Source organism: Pseudorca crassidens, chromosome 9, assembly GCF_039906515.1.
Source record: "Pseudorca crassidens isolate mPseCra1 chromosome 9, mPseCra1.hap1, whole genome shotgun sequence".
Taxonomy (NCBI): Eukaryota; Metazoa; Chordata; class Mammalia; order Artiodactyla; family Delphinidae; genus Pseudorca; species Pseudorca crassidens.
The window spans coordinates 3607515-3623003 of NC_090304.1; the positions used below are offsets into that span (position 1 = coordinate 3607515).

The 15489-nt window shown below is 46.5% G+C and overlaps 1 protein-coding gene across 4 annotated transcripts in view; it reads right to left on the reverse strand.

Moving 5' to 3' along the window:
• The window catches only part of PPFIA1 (PTPRF interacting protein alpha 1), an 87801-nt gene that overhangs the window by 3257 nt on the left and 69055 nt on the right, over positions 1-15489 (reverse strand). For 3 of the 4 annotated variants that reach the window (XM_067747974.1, XM_067747976.1, XM_067747975.1), the window contains 7 exons: positions 12781-12862; positions 12488-12688; positions 4449-4624; positions 4252-4349; positions 2230-2405; positions 1453-1521; positions 63-228 (listed from right to left, as the gene is read on the reverse strand). In XM_067747974.1, coding sequence (XP_067604075.1) covers positions 63-228; positions 1453-1521; positions 2230-2405; positions 4252-4349; positions 4449-4624; positions 12488-12688; positions 12781-12862 — 968 coding nt within the window. Of the gene's footprint in view, positions 1-62; positions 229-1452; positions 1522-2229; positions 2406-4251; positions 4350-4448; positions 4628-10393; positions 10421-10928; positions 10992-12487; positions 12689-12780; positions 12863-15489 lie in introns of all 4 variants that reach the window. The other variant, XM_067747973.1, reaches the window with a different exon arrangement.

Here is a 15489-nt window from a genome sequence, read left to right on the forward strand (position 1 = left end):
ATTATTAACGTTCCAGTCCCGGAGCTGCTCAAGCTGCCTACCAACGGCACTGCATCACCTACCGTCCAGCTGCATCTTCTTTGGCTGCACAGAGGGCGAGGACAGAGAGGACGGGACCCGGAAATTTGCGGGGAGAGTCTCTGCTGACCCAGCAGCTAAGCCACGAACATCCTTTGGTCTAAATTTTTTTCTCCAAGAAGGTGCTCTCCTAAAGCTTTTATCATCATCCTGGTGAATTAAAGGACAGAAAACAAGACAGATTTAAAAATAAAGGACAAAAACATAAAGTTACCAGCCCTTTAAAATGACTGAGCTTATTACCGCATCTTTATCTCACCCCGTTCGTGACAACCATATGATTAGCTGGGAACTGTGGAGAGTGGCCGGGGGCCCGGTACCACTGATGCTGGGACCCTAACCGAGCATCAACCAGGACTGCCTGGGCCGCCCGGGTGTACGTTCCTCCTGACAATTACCAGGCTTCACTTCTTATCTTGAAGGAATCACCTTCTTGCTATATAATATAACACGTTTTTATTTTCCTTTAAAAACAGTTTTCGAGCTGTAAACAATTCTGTCTCCTGCTGGGACAGAGCCAGCAAATGCTGCTTTAGGTGCCCTGCTACTCTCTTTGTCAAACTCAAGTTTCCTTAATGTCCAATGAAGAGAATAACGATAAGTGTGGGAATAAATGAGTCATGGTTTTGTGTAAGGGGAAATTAATATTTTGTGCTTTCCAATATACTTATGAAACAGTCCCCCAAAGCACAGGGGCTCTGGATTAGGGTAAGACATCCAGCTGGTCCCCAAAACACAACTTAGACTCCATTCCTAAGCTGAAACCAGTGTTTCACGATATAAAAAAATACCTTTGAGGGGTATCAAAAGTTAAATAGCGAAAATTAAAAAAAAATACAAACCCCTATCTTACTGAAGCCATTCATTTTTTAAAAATTAATTTTATTTATTTATTTTTGGCTATGCTGGGTCTTTGTTGCTGCCCACGGGCTTTCCCTAGTTGCGGTGCGCAGGGGCTACTCTTCGTTGTGGTGCGCGGGCTTCTCACCGAGGGGGCTTCTTTTGTCGTGGAGCACGGGTTCTAGGCGCACAGGCTTCAGTAGTTGTGGCTCGCGGGCTCTAGAGCGCAGGCTCAGTAGTTGTGGCGCACGGGCTTAGCTGCTCCGCGGCATGTGGGACCTTCCCGGACCAGGGCTCGAACCCGTGTCCCCTGCATTGGCAGGCGGATTCTTAACCACTGTGCCACCAGGGAAGTCCAAAGATATTAATTTTTTAATAGCTCATTTGTTAATAAATTTTTAAGAGCAAAGCTTAACTTGTAAAGTAAAACTGTCTCCACGTTTAGAAGAAATACCCTGACTACATGGTTCATACAAGTATGATAAGATAATGACTTTTAAAGTTGCATTAATGTAAATTAAGCTGAAAACTTACTTCATCGAACCTTCTGTCAGTCCCCATGACCAAAAGGTTGTTAAACTCTCTTTCCAAGACAGCACGAGCCTGAAATCATAAAACAACACCACCTACAGCTTTCAACAATCTCATTTGAATATCAGCACTTCTGGACTGCTTTTTAAACCAAGACTTTAAAAACAAAACAAAACAAAGAAACTCAGACTCTGACAGTATTTTACATCAGGGGTTTAACATGGAGTCCGTGGATGGCCTTTTGAGGAGAGGGATCCATGACCTCTTGGAAATTATATACAAAAGTGTGCTCTGTGGGTTGGTGCTGGTGGGAAGATCGGGGTACTGGCAAAAGATATACAATCTTCCGTAGAAGAATAAAAAAATGTCCTCATTCTCAAATGAGCCCACGAGTCAACAAGAATTGCAATTACACATAGAAACAAAATTAATAAAACCTTCATCTGACACACAAAGTATTTCTCTTTCCATGGAAGAACTAAATCTCGATACACATCACTCTTACCAGAGTACTGACTTGAATGAAAGTTCCCCTTATTGTGTTTACTGTAAGACTCTCATGCTTCCAACGGAAAATGAAAAGTCAATAGGCAAAAATACTGCGGAATGAAGCATTACAGATTTTGAACTATTATATGACGGATTTGGTATGGAATGAGATTACTAGTGGTCTGAGATGTTGTTAAGTTTGGTCTCCATTCAGATAGGCAGCAACATGTCTGCATGGGGAGAACGGACCACACACTGCGCCCCAGTGAAGGCCCGGCATCTGGGCTGTACCTGTGTGTTCTGCGTGGGGATCTGTAACAAGAGGGCCAGCGCGTTGAAGTCGAAGGTTTCGTCTAAGGCCAGAAGGGCGCCGTGCACACCGCTCTCTACGAGGTTGTTTGCGTATTCCTTGAGACCGATGGAGAGGATCCAGCGAATCACTCGATCGTTGCTCCAAACAAGCACATCTGCAGATGAATAAAAACACTTTTTAAAGTGGCCTCAGAAAGCTGTGTTCATCACGTACACCCTGCAGGCACGGCGGAAAGATCCCTGCCGCGAAACTGACCCTTCAGCTCCTGACAAAAGCTGGGAGACGCCGTTAGGCGGGCAGCCAGCCCCTCCTGCACTGAGACGCTGGTGGCTTGGCCCTTCCCCACTCCAATGGAGACTGTCCCATTAGAACTCATTCTTCAAGTGAACCCAAGAGGAATGAAGTTATTACGTACACTTAGTTTCTAGAGAACAGAAAACGAGGATCCAGGGATCAGAAATAAAAGGACACACAAGGATGTGAACGCCCACCAGGTACGAACACGTTTCAGATACAGACTCGAGAGTCTTCTGATATACTTTCTTCCCGTCCCAAGGAGGAGCTGGCGCCGTATCTGGACACCCTGCTCAATTCAGCATCAACCTCTCGCTTATAATTGTGAAGCCTTTTTTCTTGAAGCCATTTTTGTTGTCTCTCTTTTGTTAAAAAGAGAGAAACTTAAAGATCTTCTCCAGCATATTAGAGATTTGGGGGGAAGATTTCATGTTAAGCCATGTCATGAATGATTAAGTCTGTGCTAGTAGAGGGCTACACAGAGCCACAGGTGACAGAGGGCTACACAGAGCCGCAGGTGACAGAGGGCTACACAGAGCCGCAGGCGACAGAGGGCTACACAGAGCCGCAGGCGACAGAGGGCTACACAGAGCCACAGGTGACAGAGGGCTACACAGAGCCGCAGGTGACAGAGAGCTACACAGAGCTGCAGGTGATCACCGATTACTTTCAAAGGCAGCTCCCATCCACCGTAAGGAGATTTAAACCATTTAAACCATACAGAAAACAAGTGAAACAGATGCACAGATTTCATTTCCAACGCCCTTTTCTGGATAAAGGTATAGAATATATAGATGTTCGCTTCTGCCTTTTCTCATGATTCACATCAACTCAATCACGACTCAACCATCCTTCACATGGGCCGCGTCTCCCCAACCGTATTTTACCTTTAGTTTCCTTCTTAGTAAAAGCTGGGGATGAAAACAGCGCTTACACTCACAGTGCTGTGGCGAGGATTAAATAAAGTGACCTCTGAAAGTGCCTGGACTCGTTCCCTAAGTCTTACTACTATTATTACTATTATTAGATTTATTTTCTGAAAATGCTGGGAGGTTTTGCATCGAGCTTAATCACTAACACCTCATGTGAAAGCACTCTATCATACCTGACCATTGAGAGGCGCATAGAGTGAGAAGCTCCCCCTCGGAGACAAGCATCTGACATCTCCCAGTGGGACAGCCCACGTCCTCCCAGGCCTCCGCACTCGCCTTCTAGCTGAAATGCCTCTGCCCTCCTCCCTGGCTAAGCGGCTCCCACTGCACCTTCAAGGCCCGCTCGCCCCAGCCTGGGAGGAGAGCCACGCGCTGCTCTCCTCTGCACTCCTCAAGTCCTTTGACAGATGCAGAGCAGTGTTTTTCACACTTAAGTCAAATGAGTGAACAGCAGGTCTCGTTCTTTTCGGCTCTGGAATGATCTACAGTGTGTAGCAGCCTTTCTGAGTGAAACAGGACACGTGTCATAGTAACAGGAAATCCCTAGAGTCATGGGAAAAATGTTTACCTTGAGACACTTAACCTATAGACTGAGCACAAGGACACAGGCACAAGTGCTGTGGCCACAGAGGAGGATCTTAAAAACACTCCCTCCTCTGTAACGATGCCAGACACGTTTTCTCCACTTAAAGCATTTCCTGATTTTTTTCTTTAGAACAGGAAATCACTGAGGCTGCTAGTACACTGGGAAGCAAGAAACACGACTGTACTAACCTTTCAGTTCATTCTGGCTTTCTTCTCTTTTTCTTTCCAGTTCTTTCCGGTCATAATTTAACCTTCGCAGGCACATAATTCCACACTGGAAACTGTTTCTATTTCCAAGAGAAAAAGAAAAAAAAAGAAAAAATTTAGACCGGGCAACAGTCAAACGTCTCCCAGCCAATTAGCAAGAACTACTTACGGCGACTAACCTGTGAAAACTATCGACCATTTTCAGCTGCCCGCGAAGGTCTTTCTTGGTCAAGTGGTCGAGCATCCGCGCGTCCACGAGGCACTCCATGAAGTAGCTGCGGTACTGCGGGAGGCCCAGGCTGGGCAGCCACTCGTTGCCGATCCACTCGTGGTTCATGTCCCCGTACGCCAGTGTCTGCTTTCAATAATCAGGGACGATCAGCTCAGGAAAAAGCCCATGAAAGCAGCCACAAGGACCGTTTATAGCATCTTTAAACTGGATTTTTAATCTGTTACATATTCGCAAAGGCTGATAAGCTAACGACAACGTGATTGCTTATAATTTCAAAATAACTTGATCTCTTATTTACTACCTTATAAATTTGCTGGCAAAATTTTATACAAAAGGAATTATGCCATTAAAACTCTATGACTCTCTTGTGTGTATAAATTTAACGTATTTAACAACCACGATAAAATCATAACTGACTACACATTACTTTTCTGAAATAGCTTTTATACATAATAATCACGACTCATGAACAAGTTTGAAGGATCCATCTAACTCTACTCATTAACAATATCTCTGGCTGTCTTTAATTGTATTTTTAACACTTTGTTTTCCAAATCTCCTTAACAAAACATCTGTTAATCTCCAAGTCAGTCCAGTGAATTAAAAAATAGTTTTAAAAGAACCGATAAGCAAAGCAGTAACTGACAGGCTGAAAGGAGAAAGAGACAAACGCACAATTAGTCAGAGACCTCAACCCTCCTCTCTCAATTATTCAGTAACTGATTGAACGGAGGAAGCCAAAACAGACAACCAACCAACCCCAGTAAGGATAGAGAAGCCTTAAATAACGCTATCAACCAACCTAACCTAACTGACATTTTATGTAACACTCCATCCAACAGCACGATACGTTCTTTTCAAGGGGATATGGAACACTCTTCAAGGAAGACGAGTCTCAGCATACTCAAAGTGACTGAAATCATACAAAGTATGTTCTCTGACCTCAACAGAATTAAATTAGGAATCAATGAAGCAGAAAGAAGAAAACAAAGGAGCAGAAATCAATGAAATGGAAACCAAAAAAACAGAAAATAAAACAATGAAACTAAAATCAATTTCTTCATAGATATCAATAAAATTGACTAACCAGAGTGATCAAGAAAAAAGAGAAGACATAAACCACCAATGTCAAGAATGAAAGAGGGGACATCAGTACAGATCCTATAGACATTGAAAGGATAGCAACAAGGGTAAACTGTGAACAGCTTTAAGCAACTTACATAAAGTAGTCTAATTTCTAGAAAGACACAATTTATGAAAGCCACTCAGTAAGAAACAGATAACCTGAATCTATTAAAACTCAAATTTGTAGTTACAAACCTTCCTACCCACCCATACACGCACACACATAAAATCTCTACCCTAAATGGCTTCACTAGTGAATCCGATCAAGCATTTATGAAAAAAATACCAATTCCACACAAACTATTCCAAAACAGTGAAGGAAAAAAACCGCCTAACTCATTCTACGAGGCCGGAATCATCTTGATACCTAAACCAGAGAAACATATAATAAGAAAACTGCAAACCAATATCCCTCAGAGACACAGATGCAGAATTCCTTAACGAAGTATCAGGAGATCAGTAATCAATTAAACGAACAGGATATCGTGACAAGTAGGGCTTATCCCAAGAACGTAAGGTTGGGTCAATGTTTGAAAAACCAATGAAATTCACTGTATCGATGAACTGAAAAGAAAAACCATAATATCATCTCGAAAGACAAAGAAAAGGCAGCTGACGATATTCATCATGTATATACGGAAACCTCAGCAATCTAGGAATGGAAGAAAACTGCCTCAACCTCACATACAGAGCACTTACAAAAAACGGAGAGCTGACAACACGCAATGCATTCTCCCTAAGGTCAGGAACAAAGCAAGGATGTCTGCTCTCGCAACTTTTATTCAACACTGTATTGGAACTCCTAGTCACTGTAATAAGACAAGAAAAATGAAACCAAAATCATATGAACTGGAAAAGCAATAAAACGGTATTTGCAGATGACCTGGTTATTAATGTGGAAAATGAATCCGCAAAACAGTTACAAGAATAAAAATGAGTTTATTAGCAAAGTTGCAGGATACAAGGTCAACATATAAAAATGCACAATACTTGTAAATACTAGAAATAAACTGGAAATTGAAATTTTTAAAAATACCACTTATTATAACATCATCAAAACCCATGAAATCCTCAGGGAAAAATCTAAGAGAATATGTGCAAGGTCTGCACAATGAAAAATAAACACATCATATGTCTATACACACACACCACAGACAGGTACTTGATGTTCTGCAGTCCAGGAAGACTAAGGTATATTCAGAGGAATTCTGTACATCATGCAATCCTTGGAAATAGTATCTCTCGACTACCACCATGGTCTGTCTCAAAAATATGGCCTCTAATCTATTTTCTTTTTTCTTTTTTTTTTTTTTTGCGGTACGCGGGCCTGTCATTGTTGTGGCCTCTCACGTCGCGGAGCACAGGCTCCGGACGCGCAGGCTCAGCGGCCATGGCTCACGGGCCCAGCTGCTCCGCGGCATGTGGGATCTTCCCGGACCGGGGCACGAATCCGTGTCCCCTGCATCGGCAGGCGGACTCTCTACCACTGCGCCACCAGGGAAGCCCTCTAATCTATTATTAATACCAGCAAAGCTGGAAGGAATGATTCAGACTCCAGCAAGAACACTCAAATTCTAATAGGAAAAAAAAATGTTTCTAATAGAAAAAAAAAATTCTATAAATAGTCATGAGTGGAGATAAACATCAAACACTTTTGGGACATCATCACAATATCACGTTTCTTCACTCTTTCAAACCCAACTCTCATCTCAAGCCTGACACTTACAGCATGAATATCTCTCATAGCCTGACACTTGCAGCGTGAATATCTCTCATAGCCTGACACTTACAGCATGAATATCTCTCATAGCCTGACACCTACAGCGTGAATATCTCTCATAGCCTGACACCTACAGCATGAATATCTCTCATAGCCTGACACCTACAGCGTGAATATCTCTCATAGCCTGACACCTACAGCGTGAATATCTCTCATAGCCTGACACCTACAGCGTGAATATCTCTCATAGCCTGACACCTACAGCGTGAATATCTCTCATAGCCTGACACCTACAGCGTGAATATCTCTCATAGCCTGACACCTACAGCATGAATATCTCTCATAGCCTGACACCTACAGCGTGAATATCTCTCATAGCCTGACACCTACAGCGTGAATATCTCTCATAGCCTGACACCTACAGCGTGAATATCTCTCATAGCCTGACACCTACAGCGTGAATATCTCTCATAGCCTGACACTTACAGCGTGAGTATCTCTCATAGCCTGACACCTACAGCATGAGTATCTCTCATAGCCTGACACCTACAGCATGAATCTCTCTCATAGCCTGACACCTACAGCATGAGTATCTCTCATAGCCTGACACCTACAGCGTGAATATCTCTCATAGCCTGACACCTACAGCATGAATATCTCTCATAGCCTGACACCTACAGCGTGAGTATCTCTCATAGCCTGACACCTACAGCATGAGTATCTCTCATAGCCTGACACTTACAGCGTGAATATCTCTCATAGCCTGACACCTACAGCGTGAATATCTCTCATAGCCTGACACCTACAGCGTGAGTATCTCTCATAGCCTGACACCTACAGCATGAGTATCTCTCATAGCCTGACACCTACAGCATGAATATCCTTCATAGCCTGACACCTACAGCGTGAATATCTCTCATAGCCTGACACCTACAGCATGAATATCTCTCATAGCCTGACACCTACAGCGTGAATATCTCTCATAGCCTGACACCTACAGTGTGAATATCTCTCATAGCCTGACACCTACAGCGTGAATATCTCTCATAGCCTGACACCTACAGCGTGAATATCTCTCATAGCCTGACACCTACAGCGTGAATATCTCTCATAGCCTGACACCTACAGCGTGAATATCTCTCATAGCCTGACACCTACAGCGTGAATATCTCTCATAGCCTGACACTTACAGCGTGAATACCTGGTATTATTTCCTTGCTTGCGGATTATGTGTTCTTAAAGAGAAACAAGATGCAAAGACATTTCTAAACAGAGAATTCCACGGAAGCAGAAGCTTCTGTATCTTTGTTTACTCCTTAGGTACTCTAGTCACACCTAAATGGTCGATCATATAGGTTTCTGGGAAAATCAGGCTCAATCCAAGGGAGACCCACACCTCCTAGGCTGTCATCACAGCCTCTGAAAGAAAGCACACAATGGGGCTCTCTCATGGTCAGAGAACATCTGGGATACAAGAGACTCTACAGGGTCTATCTTTCCATCACTGAAATGATCACAAATACAAATCAGTTTTCTGAACTCTGTACAAGGTGAGAGTGATGGCACGGATGCGGCTGTCCTGCTCGATCCTGTACCACCAGTGGGCAGTGTAGTCTCGCGCGGACAGCTGGGTGATGCTACTTGCTAAAGGAAGGCATCCAAGGCTTTGACAACACCTTGATGTCTTCTTCCCCTGAGTGCCCAAGGGAATCTCAAACTTCCCCTTGGGTTAGGAGCTGGTCACTGTGCTAATACCACAGGGAATACGCACTGTACGCCATCTGCCCCTGGCAGCTTCACGGACACCAGGAAGCCTCTTTGCTTTCCTCTCCTCTAGGAGAGGGGTGGAGTGAAAACGGTCCTTGCTTACGCTGAGGACTCAACGTTGGCAATTCTGATGTCATCGGCAGGGCTCATCCTTGTTTCTACTTCCGTTGCGAAAAGCAAACGTCCAGCTTATTTAATTTACACTTCGTGCCCCATGACGCAGGGAATTTTATATTCAAGTGCTCACCAAGTTCTGCTTCTTAGTGTAAAATATACTGATGTTTAAGTAATTATGAAATGCACTCTTTCAAATTCACTGATACTCATTAGTGACCAGGTTAAAAAATTAATGAGGATGTTTACCTGGAGTAGTGGCACAGAATACCTAAATGGTGGTGGGGGGGGAGCTCACAGCATCATATTATAGCGTTTCCTCTTCTGTTAAAAAGTGATATAATTGGCTTTATTTCAGGAGTACAAATAGAGGGAAGCAGGTGTTTCAACCAACAACCTGTGATCAGGAAAATTCTGATTTAAAATTCCTTTGACTTTTCGGTTAAACAGTTATCCTCTCAAGGTCCATGAACAGATGCCACTAGTGAGCGCCTCAGGGAAACTCCAGCCGCAGCCGGCAGGCTTCGACTTGTCGCGAGTCACAGGGCAATGTCGTGGGATCACACGTGGGGAAATCACTGTTTTTAATCAACGGGTCTCAAAGTAAAGCTGCAAAACAGCTGTGACAGGGCTTTTCTCGAGCTGAACTGGGGACCTAACAATTCCACACGCACGGTAAGCGAGAATGGGCTCAATTTCTGAGAATCCCACCAGTAAGAAAGCCTTTGGAACAACACTGTATTAGGACACAATGTAGCAAATGCCGACAGAGGTAGAGGCTCTACGGCAACCCTTGTGTTGGAAATTTATTAGAACAGGATTTCCTCCTCAGTAGGTCTTGTAACTAACGCTACCCCCACCAGGGACATCATCATCTCAGGAGCTGCCAAAGCCAACAGGGCTTTGTAGGAAGGACCACGTGTCAAACAAAGTAATTTACGTGAGTGAGAACTAACTACCAGGGCACCACAGGAGACATGTTCAAAGTTGTCCATGAGACGCACTCGTTAATCCCGTGCTTTCTTTGGCTAATGCTTTCAAACCATTAACAATATTCTATGTCAAGAAGTTAAAAACGTCAAGAAAAGTAAATTACAAGTTTTCATACTCCAATTCTTTTTGTTGCTGTACATATAGTGAAGAATACGTTATAGAAAGTCTCCAACCTGAGCCCAGCTTCCCTCCTCATCTTCCTGATGTTACGTGGTCAGGGATGCAAAAGAACATAACTATTAGTATTGGCGAGCTTAGCAATGCAAGCAAATTAACTTTGCAGGGGAGGTGCAGCTTAATGGGGTGAAAAGGGTCAGAGAATCAAAGCATCATGCAAAACTCATGCAAAACCAACAATTCCCATGTCTCATGCGAGGAGCGGACTTCCCACGGCAAGCACACCCGGAAGAGGAGAAAACTAGGGCCAGAGGGCTGAACGGAGGGCTCCCCTAAAGAAGACAGCAATTAAGTCTATTCTACGTGGAGCGAGTCCACCAACTCTAAGTTCCTGAAAAGAATATAAAATAGGATGAAATATGGATTGTGTTTCACACGTTTAACTATTACCTAAAGGAAATACTTGTCCAGAACAATCGAACGTAAGACGACATTTCTGTTTTCCACAGAAAGGCCAAGAACGGCGCCAACCTGAGGTGGGGCTGCGCGGGGAGGGGTGGGGGTGGGGGGTGAGCACGGGGCGGGACTGACCGTCTGGGGCGTGGCCGTGAGCGTCTCCATCTCCTCGTGTGTTAACCAGACATTTCCTGTGGTCTAGGGGCACCCCGTGACCGGCCACATCCAGGGCAAGGGCAGCGGTGACAGAGGGGAAAGGCGGCAGACACGTCAGCCAGGTCAGCCGGGGCACGGGAGGGGAGCGGGTGGGGCAGAGGCCGTCCCCACCCACCTCCCCGTCTGAGATGCCCACAGCGAGACACGGGCGGGCGCTCGGCCCTTCTCCTGGCAGGACCCCGCCTTCTTAAGGAGGACAGCCTAGAGCTTCTTCCTGTGCCACGCTGACACCTGAGCTACGTGGGATCTGAAGAGCTGTTAAGCCACTGTACTTAAGACGGTCTCACCCAGTCAAAGTACACCAAAGAACAGGACAGAAGTCCGGCTTTGGGCTCTGGGGAGACGCTTCCGAGCAGGCGCCCGCCGGGCACCGGGGCCTCTGTCAGAGGTGGGGCGCGGGGCCGCCAGCGTCCCAGTGACGGCACCGCCGGGCGTCCCCGCAGCCCCAGACGGCCGAGCCCCCGTGGGCGGTGCCCCCGCCTAACGGTGGGCAGGTTCCTCACGGGAGGCCTGTTCGTCTTCACCGTCCATTAAACTCAACTCGTAAGACGCTCCCTTTACCGAGGTACTTGATAAAAACTGCGGGAAAACCCCCAGCACCTTCATTTCTGAAAAGGTGACTCTGGTGAAACACCTGGGCACAGAGCAGATCAGATACACTGAGATCATGCACACCTGTGCAAGAGGTGAGGACACGGGCTACTGTCATCACCACGACGTTCCCACTGAGAAACAACGGAAGACAAGCGAACAGAAAAGCTTTCACGCTTTTTGTGTAAAGTAACCGTGAGCCCTGAATCAGGGCGTCGACCTGCTACTCAGAGGAAGTACGTCTGTGAGGCTTAGCTTCCGCACTGGTTTTTCTCTCCGGAGTAGACAGACTGAAAGCAGAGTGGGAACTGAGCCGGTGTACAGAGTCTGCCCTTGAGAAATGAAGGGCTGGCCCGTCCTGATCTCCCAATTATCATTCACGTTTTCATTACGTTAGTTTTTCACTTTTTCAACTAGGAGGACCCTCTTAAAGGACTTCCAAGGTCTTCCCACGTGGAGCAAAACTGGATGAGCACAAACACTGCTTGGAGTACACTTGCAGATTTATGGACTCTTAAAATCCCAGGGTCTACAGCTCCCGAAACGGAGAGCGCCAACAGGCCGAACAAGTCAAACGAGGGGACCGCTGCTTACAATGCAGCCTGGGGTCTAAGCTTTTTCTCCTTCACTTTCTTTAAATTCATATTTAAATTTGTGATGGTTACTTTCTTACGTTTTCAAAGACTCCCACTTCTATATCACAATGCCACTGTAGCCAAGCTGTTATAAAAGTATGTAATGACCTATCTTTTAACAGCCCAATTGCCGCAAATTAAAAGTTGTCATGTCTTTGAATGCTAAACCTTTAACCTGGAACACTAGATGTGTTTCTAAAGAACTGTGGAAGCAACGCGCATAGGGGATGAACTCTTTTTACGGAAACGTACCGTTCTTGACGTAGGAGGGGCTGACGGACTTGTCAGGGACATGATCTCCTGAATCGCCAGCCTCAGCTTCAGCCGGTGCAGAGGGTTGCTGATGCCGATCTCGCGCTGGATCTCCGTGTCCGACAGGGCGGACATGATGGCCCCGCTCTTCACGTTGGCTCGGCAAGCAGCCACGTACCAGGCCGGCATCCCGACCCAGAGCTGGAGACGGGAGACACGGGGGCCAGAAGGTTATGCGTGGCGTACGGACGGGCTCGCACACTCGGCCAGGATTCGGAGAGGGGCATACGCACCTCCAGCCAGACGACAACAGTTGGCCCGTCCCACTGTGCAAAGGGTAAGCCTTGTCTCCGGGCTTCTTCGAGCAATTCGTGCCTACAGGTGACAGATGTTCAGACCTTCAGGAGCCACACTACACACAGGCAAAGCGTCCTCTATAAACCCCCAGAGTGTGGTGCCACACATCTCATCGTTGTCCTTCAACCTTCTAAACCGTCCACTGAAGGGTAGTTTGGAACACATCACACTGAACGCCTGAGTAACGAGATGCTGAAAGACCCTCGAGGATTCTCTACAGAAGCGTCTCCTTCCAGGATTAAAGAATTACTACCAACTTTAAAAGACCCAGCAGAGTCTTCACATCCAAGGTAGGATATTCAACACAAAACATAATCACTCATCCCTTTCCAGACAAGGAGGACAAATCCGTAGGAAGAGGAAACCATACCTAGGTCTGAACAGAGGAGTCTGCCTCAGAGAGCTTCAGAAATGCTCAACATTTCACAACAAAACACACAGAGAACAACGCAGACCTTTAACACTAACGACGCTCTAATACAGCGAGCAAGGAAAGGGCTGGATTTTGGCTGTTTCTATTCTGCACTGCTATTTAGCTAAGTAGGTATTTGCTAAATTAAGATATTGGGTCATCTTTTTGGGGGGGGGGTTATTTATTTTTTTTGGCTGTGCTGCGCGGTTTGTGGGATCCCAGTTCTCCGATCAAGGATCAAACCTGGGCCCCCTGCAGTGGAAGGGCAGAGTCCTAACCACTGGACCACCACCAGGGAATTCCCGGGTCATCTCTGGTTTAACCCACAAGCTTCACATCCAGAAAATTTAAATGCCAACAACCTCTACCAGTGCACACAAGGCAGGCCGTGAGCCTACGATACTGACGGCGATGCCAACTAGCCCAGGGCAGGAGGCAGCGAGGAGTCCTGGGATCCTTATGGCAGGGCTCCCCAGGCCCCGGGATGTGGACCGGTGGCAGTCCGTGGCCTGTGAGGAACCGGCCGCGCGGCAGGAGGTGAGCGGCGGGGGAGCAGGCAAAGCTGCATCTGCTGCTCTCCGTTGCTCGCACTGCTGCCTGAACTGTCCCCCTGCCTGGCCCCCCCACTCTGCGGAAAAACTGTCTTCCACGAAACCGGTCCCTGGTGCCAAAAAGGTTGGGGACCGCTGCTTTATGGGATCAGAGATGTTCTGTGTGCCTGACTTTAAAATGCCCAAACCATAATGTTAACATCTTTTAAAATGATTTTGTCTACGGATAACATACTTATGTAAGAGGTAACACAAGAAGCTTTATGAACCTTATTGTACTTCTCTGCGTTACGTACTTACAAAACTTTCTGAAAGTCACTAATTAGCTTAAAAATGAAAAGTCTAGGAGAGAAGGTGGGACTGGAGTGGAAAGGACAGGTCCATTTACCTGACTGGACATCCCTGAGTCACTGCGAAATTCCTAGGTCGTTCTTAGTTATTTTTCTGTAATAATTTCTGCAGATCACCCCACGGAATCTTTTATTTCTAAAGATACTTAGTGGCTTTTCTTTCTTTTTCTTTTTTTGGCCACGCTGCACGTCTTGGGGGATCTTAGTCCCCCGACCAGGGACTGAACCCGGCCACCGCAGTGACAGCGCGGAGTCCTAAGCACTGGGCCGCCAGGGAACTAACTCCCTAAAGAAACAGAGCGGCTTTTCGTTCTATTCAAGCAGCATTAGACTTAAGACTGTGACGTCTATGTACAATTAAAGCCCAAAGTGTTTCACATAAAATTTCAAGTAAGTGTTCCTTGAAGTCAACCTTAGGTTTCCTGGGAATAGTAAGTACTGTATTATCCAGGAATGATTATACCAGAGAACACAACATGCATCTTAACAGCTCAAGCAGAGTAAAAAACCCAGTAAACTTTTCAAATTAAAACAAACAAAGCTATTCGTAAATTAAAAACGAAAGCTGAGTCCACATGAGACTGTGACCACCCTGACACAGGACCCCAGCGCTGGAAGGAGTCGTGGAGGCCAGCAGGGCCCTGTCGGGCAGAGCAGCCATCAGCGCTGAACTGAGCGCTACTTCCTGTCCCCTGGAGACGACTCCCCCTCAAAGACAGCAGCTACACCTTATGTAAACATTCACGGGGGCCATACAAGCCTCTGAGCGCCGCAACAAGGCCTGCACAGGCCAGCCAGGGACAGCCTGAGTGTGGTCCCCGGACCGCCAGGCTGGCCAGGAGGCGGCGCCGCAGCACCTGCCAGGCCGGGGGCTTTCAGAACCCCGCGCTCTGAAGGGAGCCAAACAGGCACTGAATCCTTGGCACGTTGCCAGAGGCTTCATTTTTTTAAAATATGCAACAGATATTCACTGTAGACGAGAAATTCAGGGTTAAAAAGAGCCCACTGATCCCATTACCTGGAGATTGGTGCACACTGTTCTGACTCTTTTCCAGGCAAGAGTCGCTCGCTTTCATAAAAGGCCTTTTCTACCATGGATGTATTTCTGGGATTTTAGAGCTCCAGTCCAGCACCCTGATGACACTGGGATACGGTGATGGTGACAGGACAACGCGGCTGAGAGACGTGGGAAGCCAGCGAGAGGGCGAGGAGGCCCGCGGCCTGGGAGCACAAGCCCCCTCCTCCCCGAGGTGCCCGTCCCGCGCTGGGGAAAGCACACCCGCAGGCGGGCATCAGCGGCAGGGCCCCCACTCCTGCCCCTCCCGCCAGTGG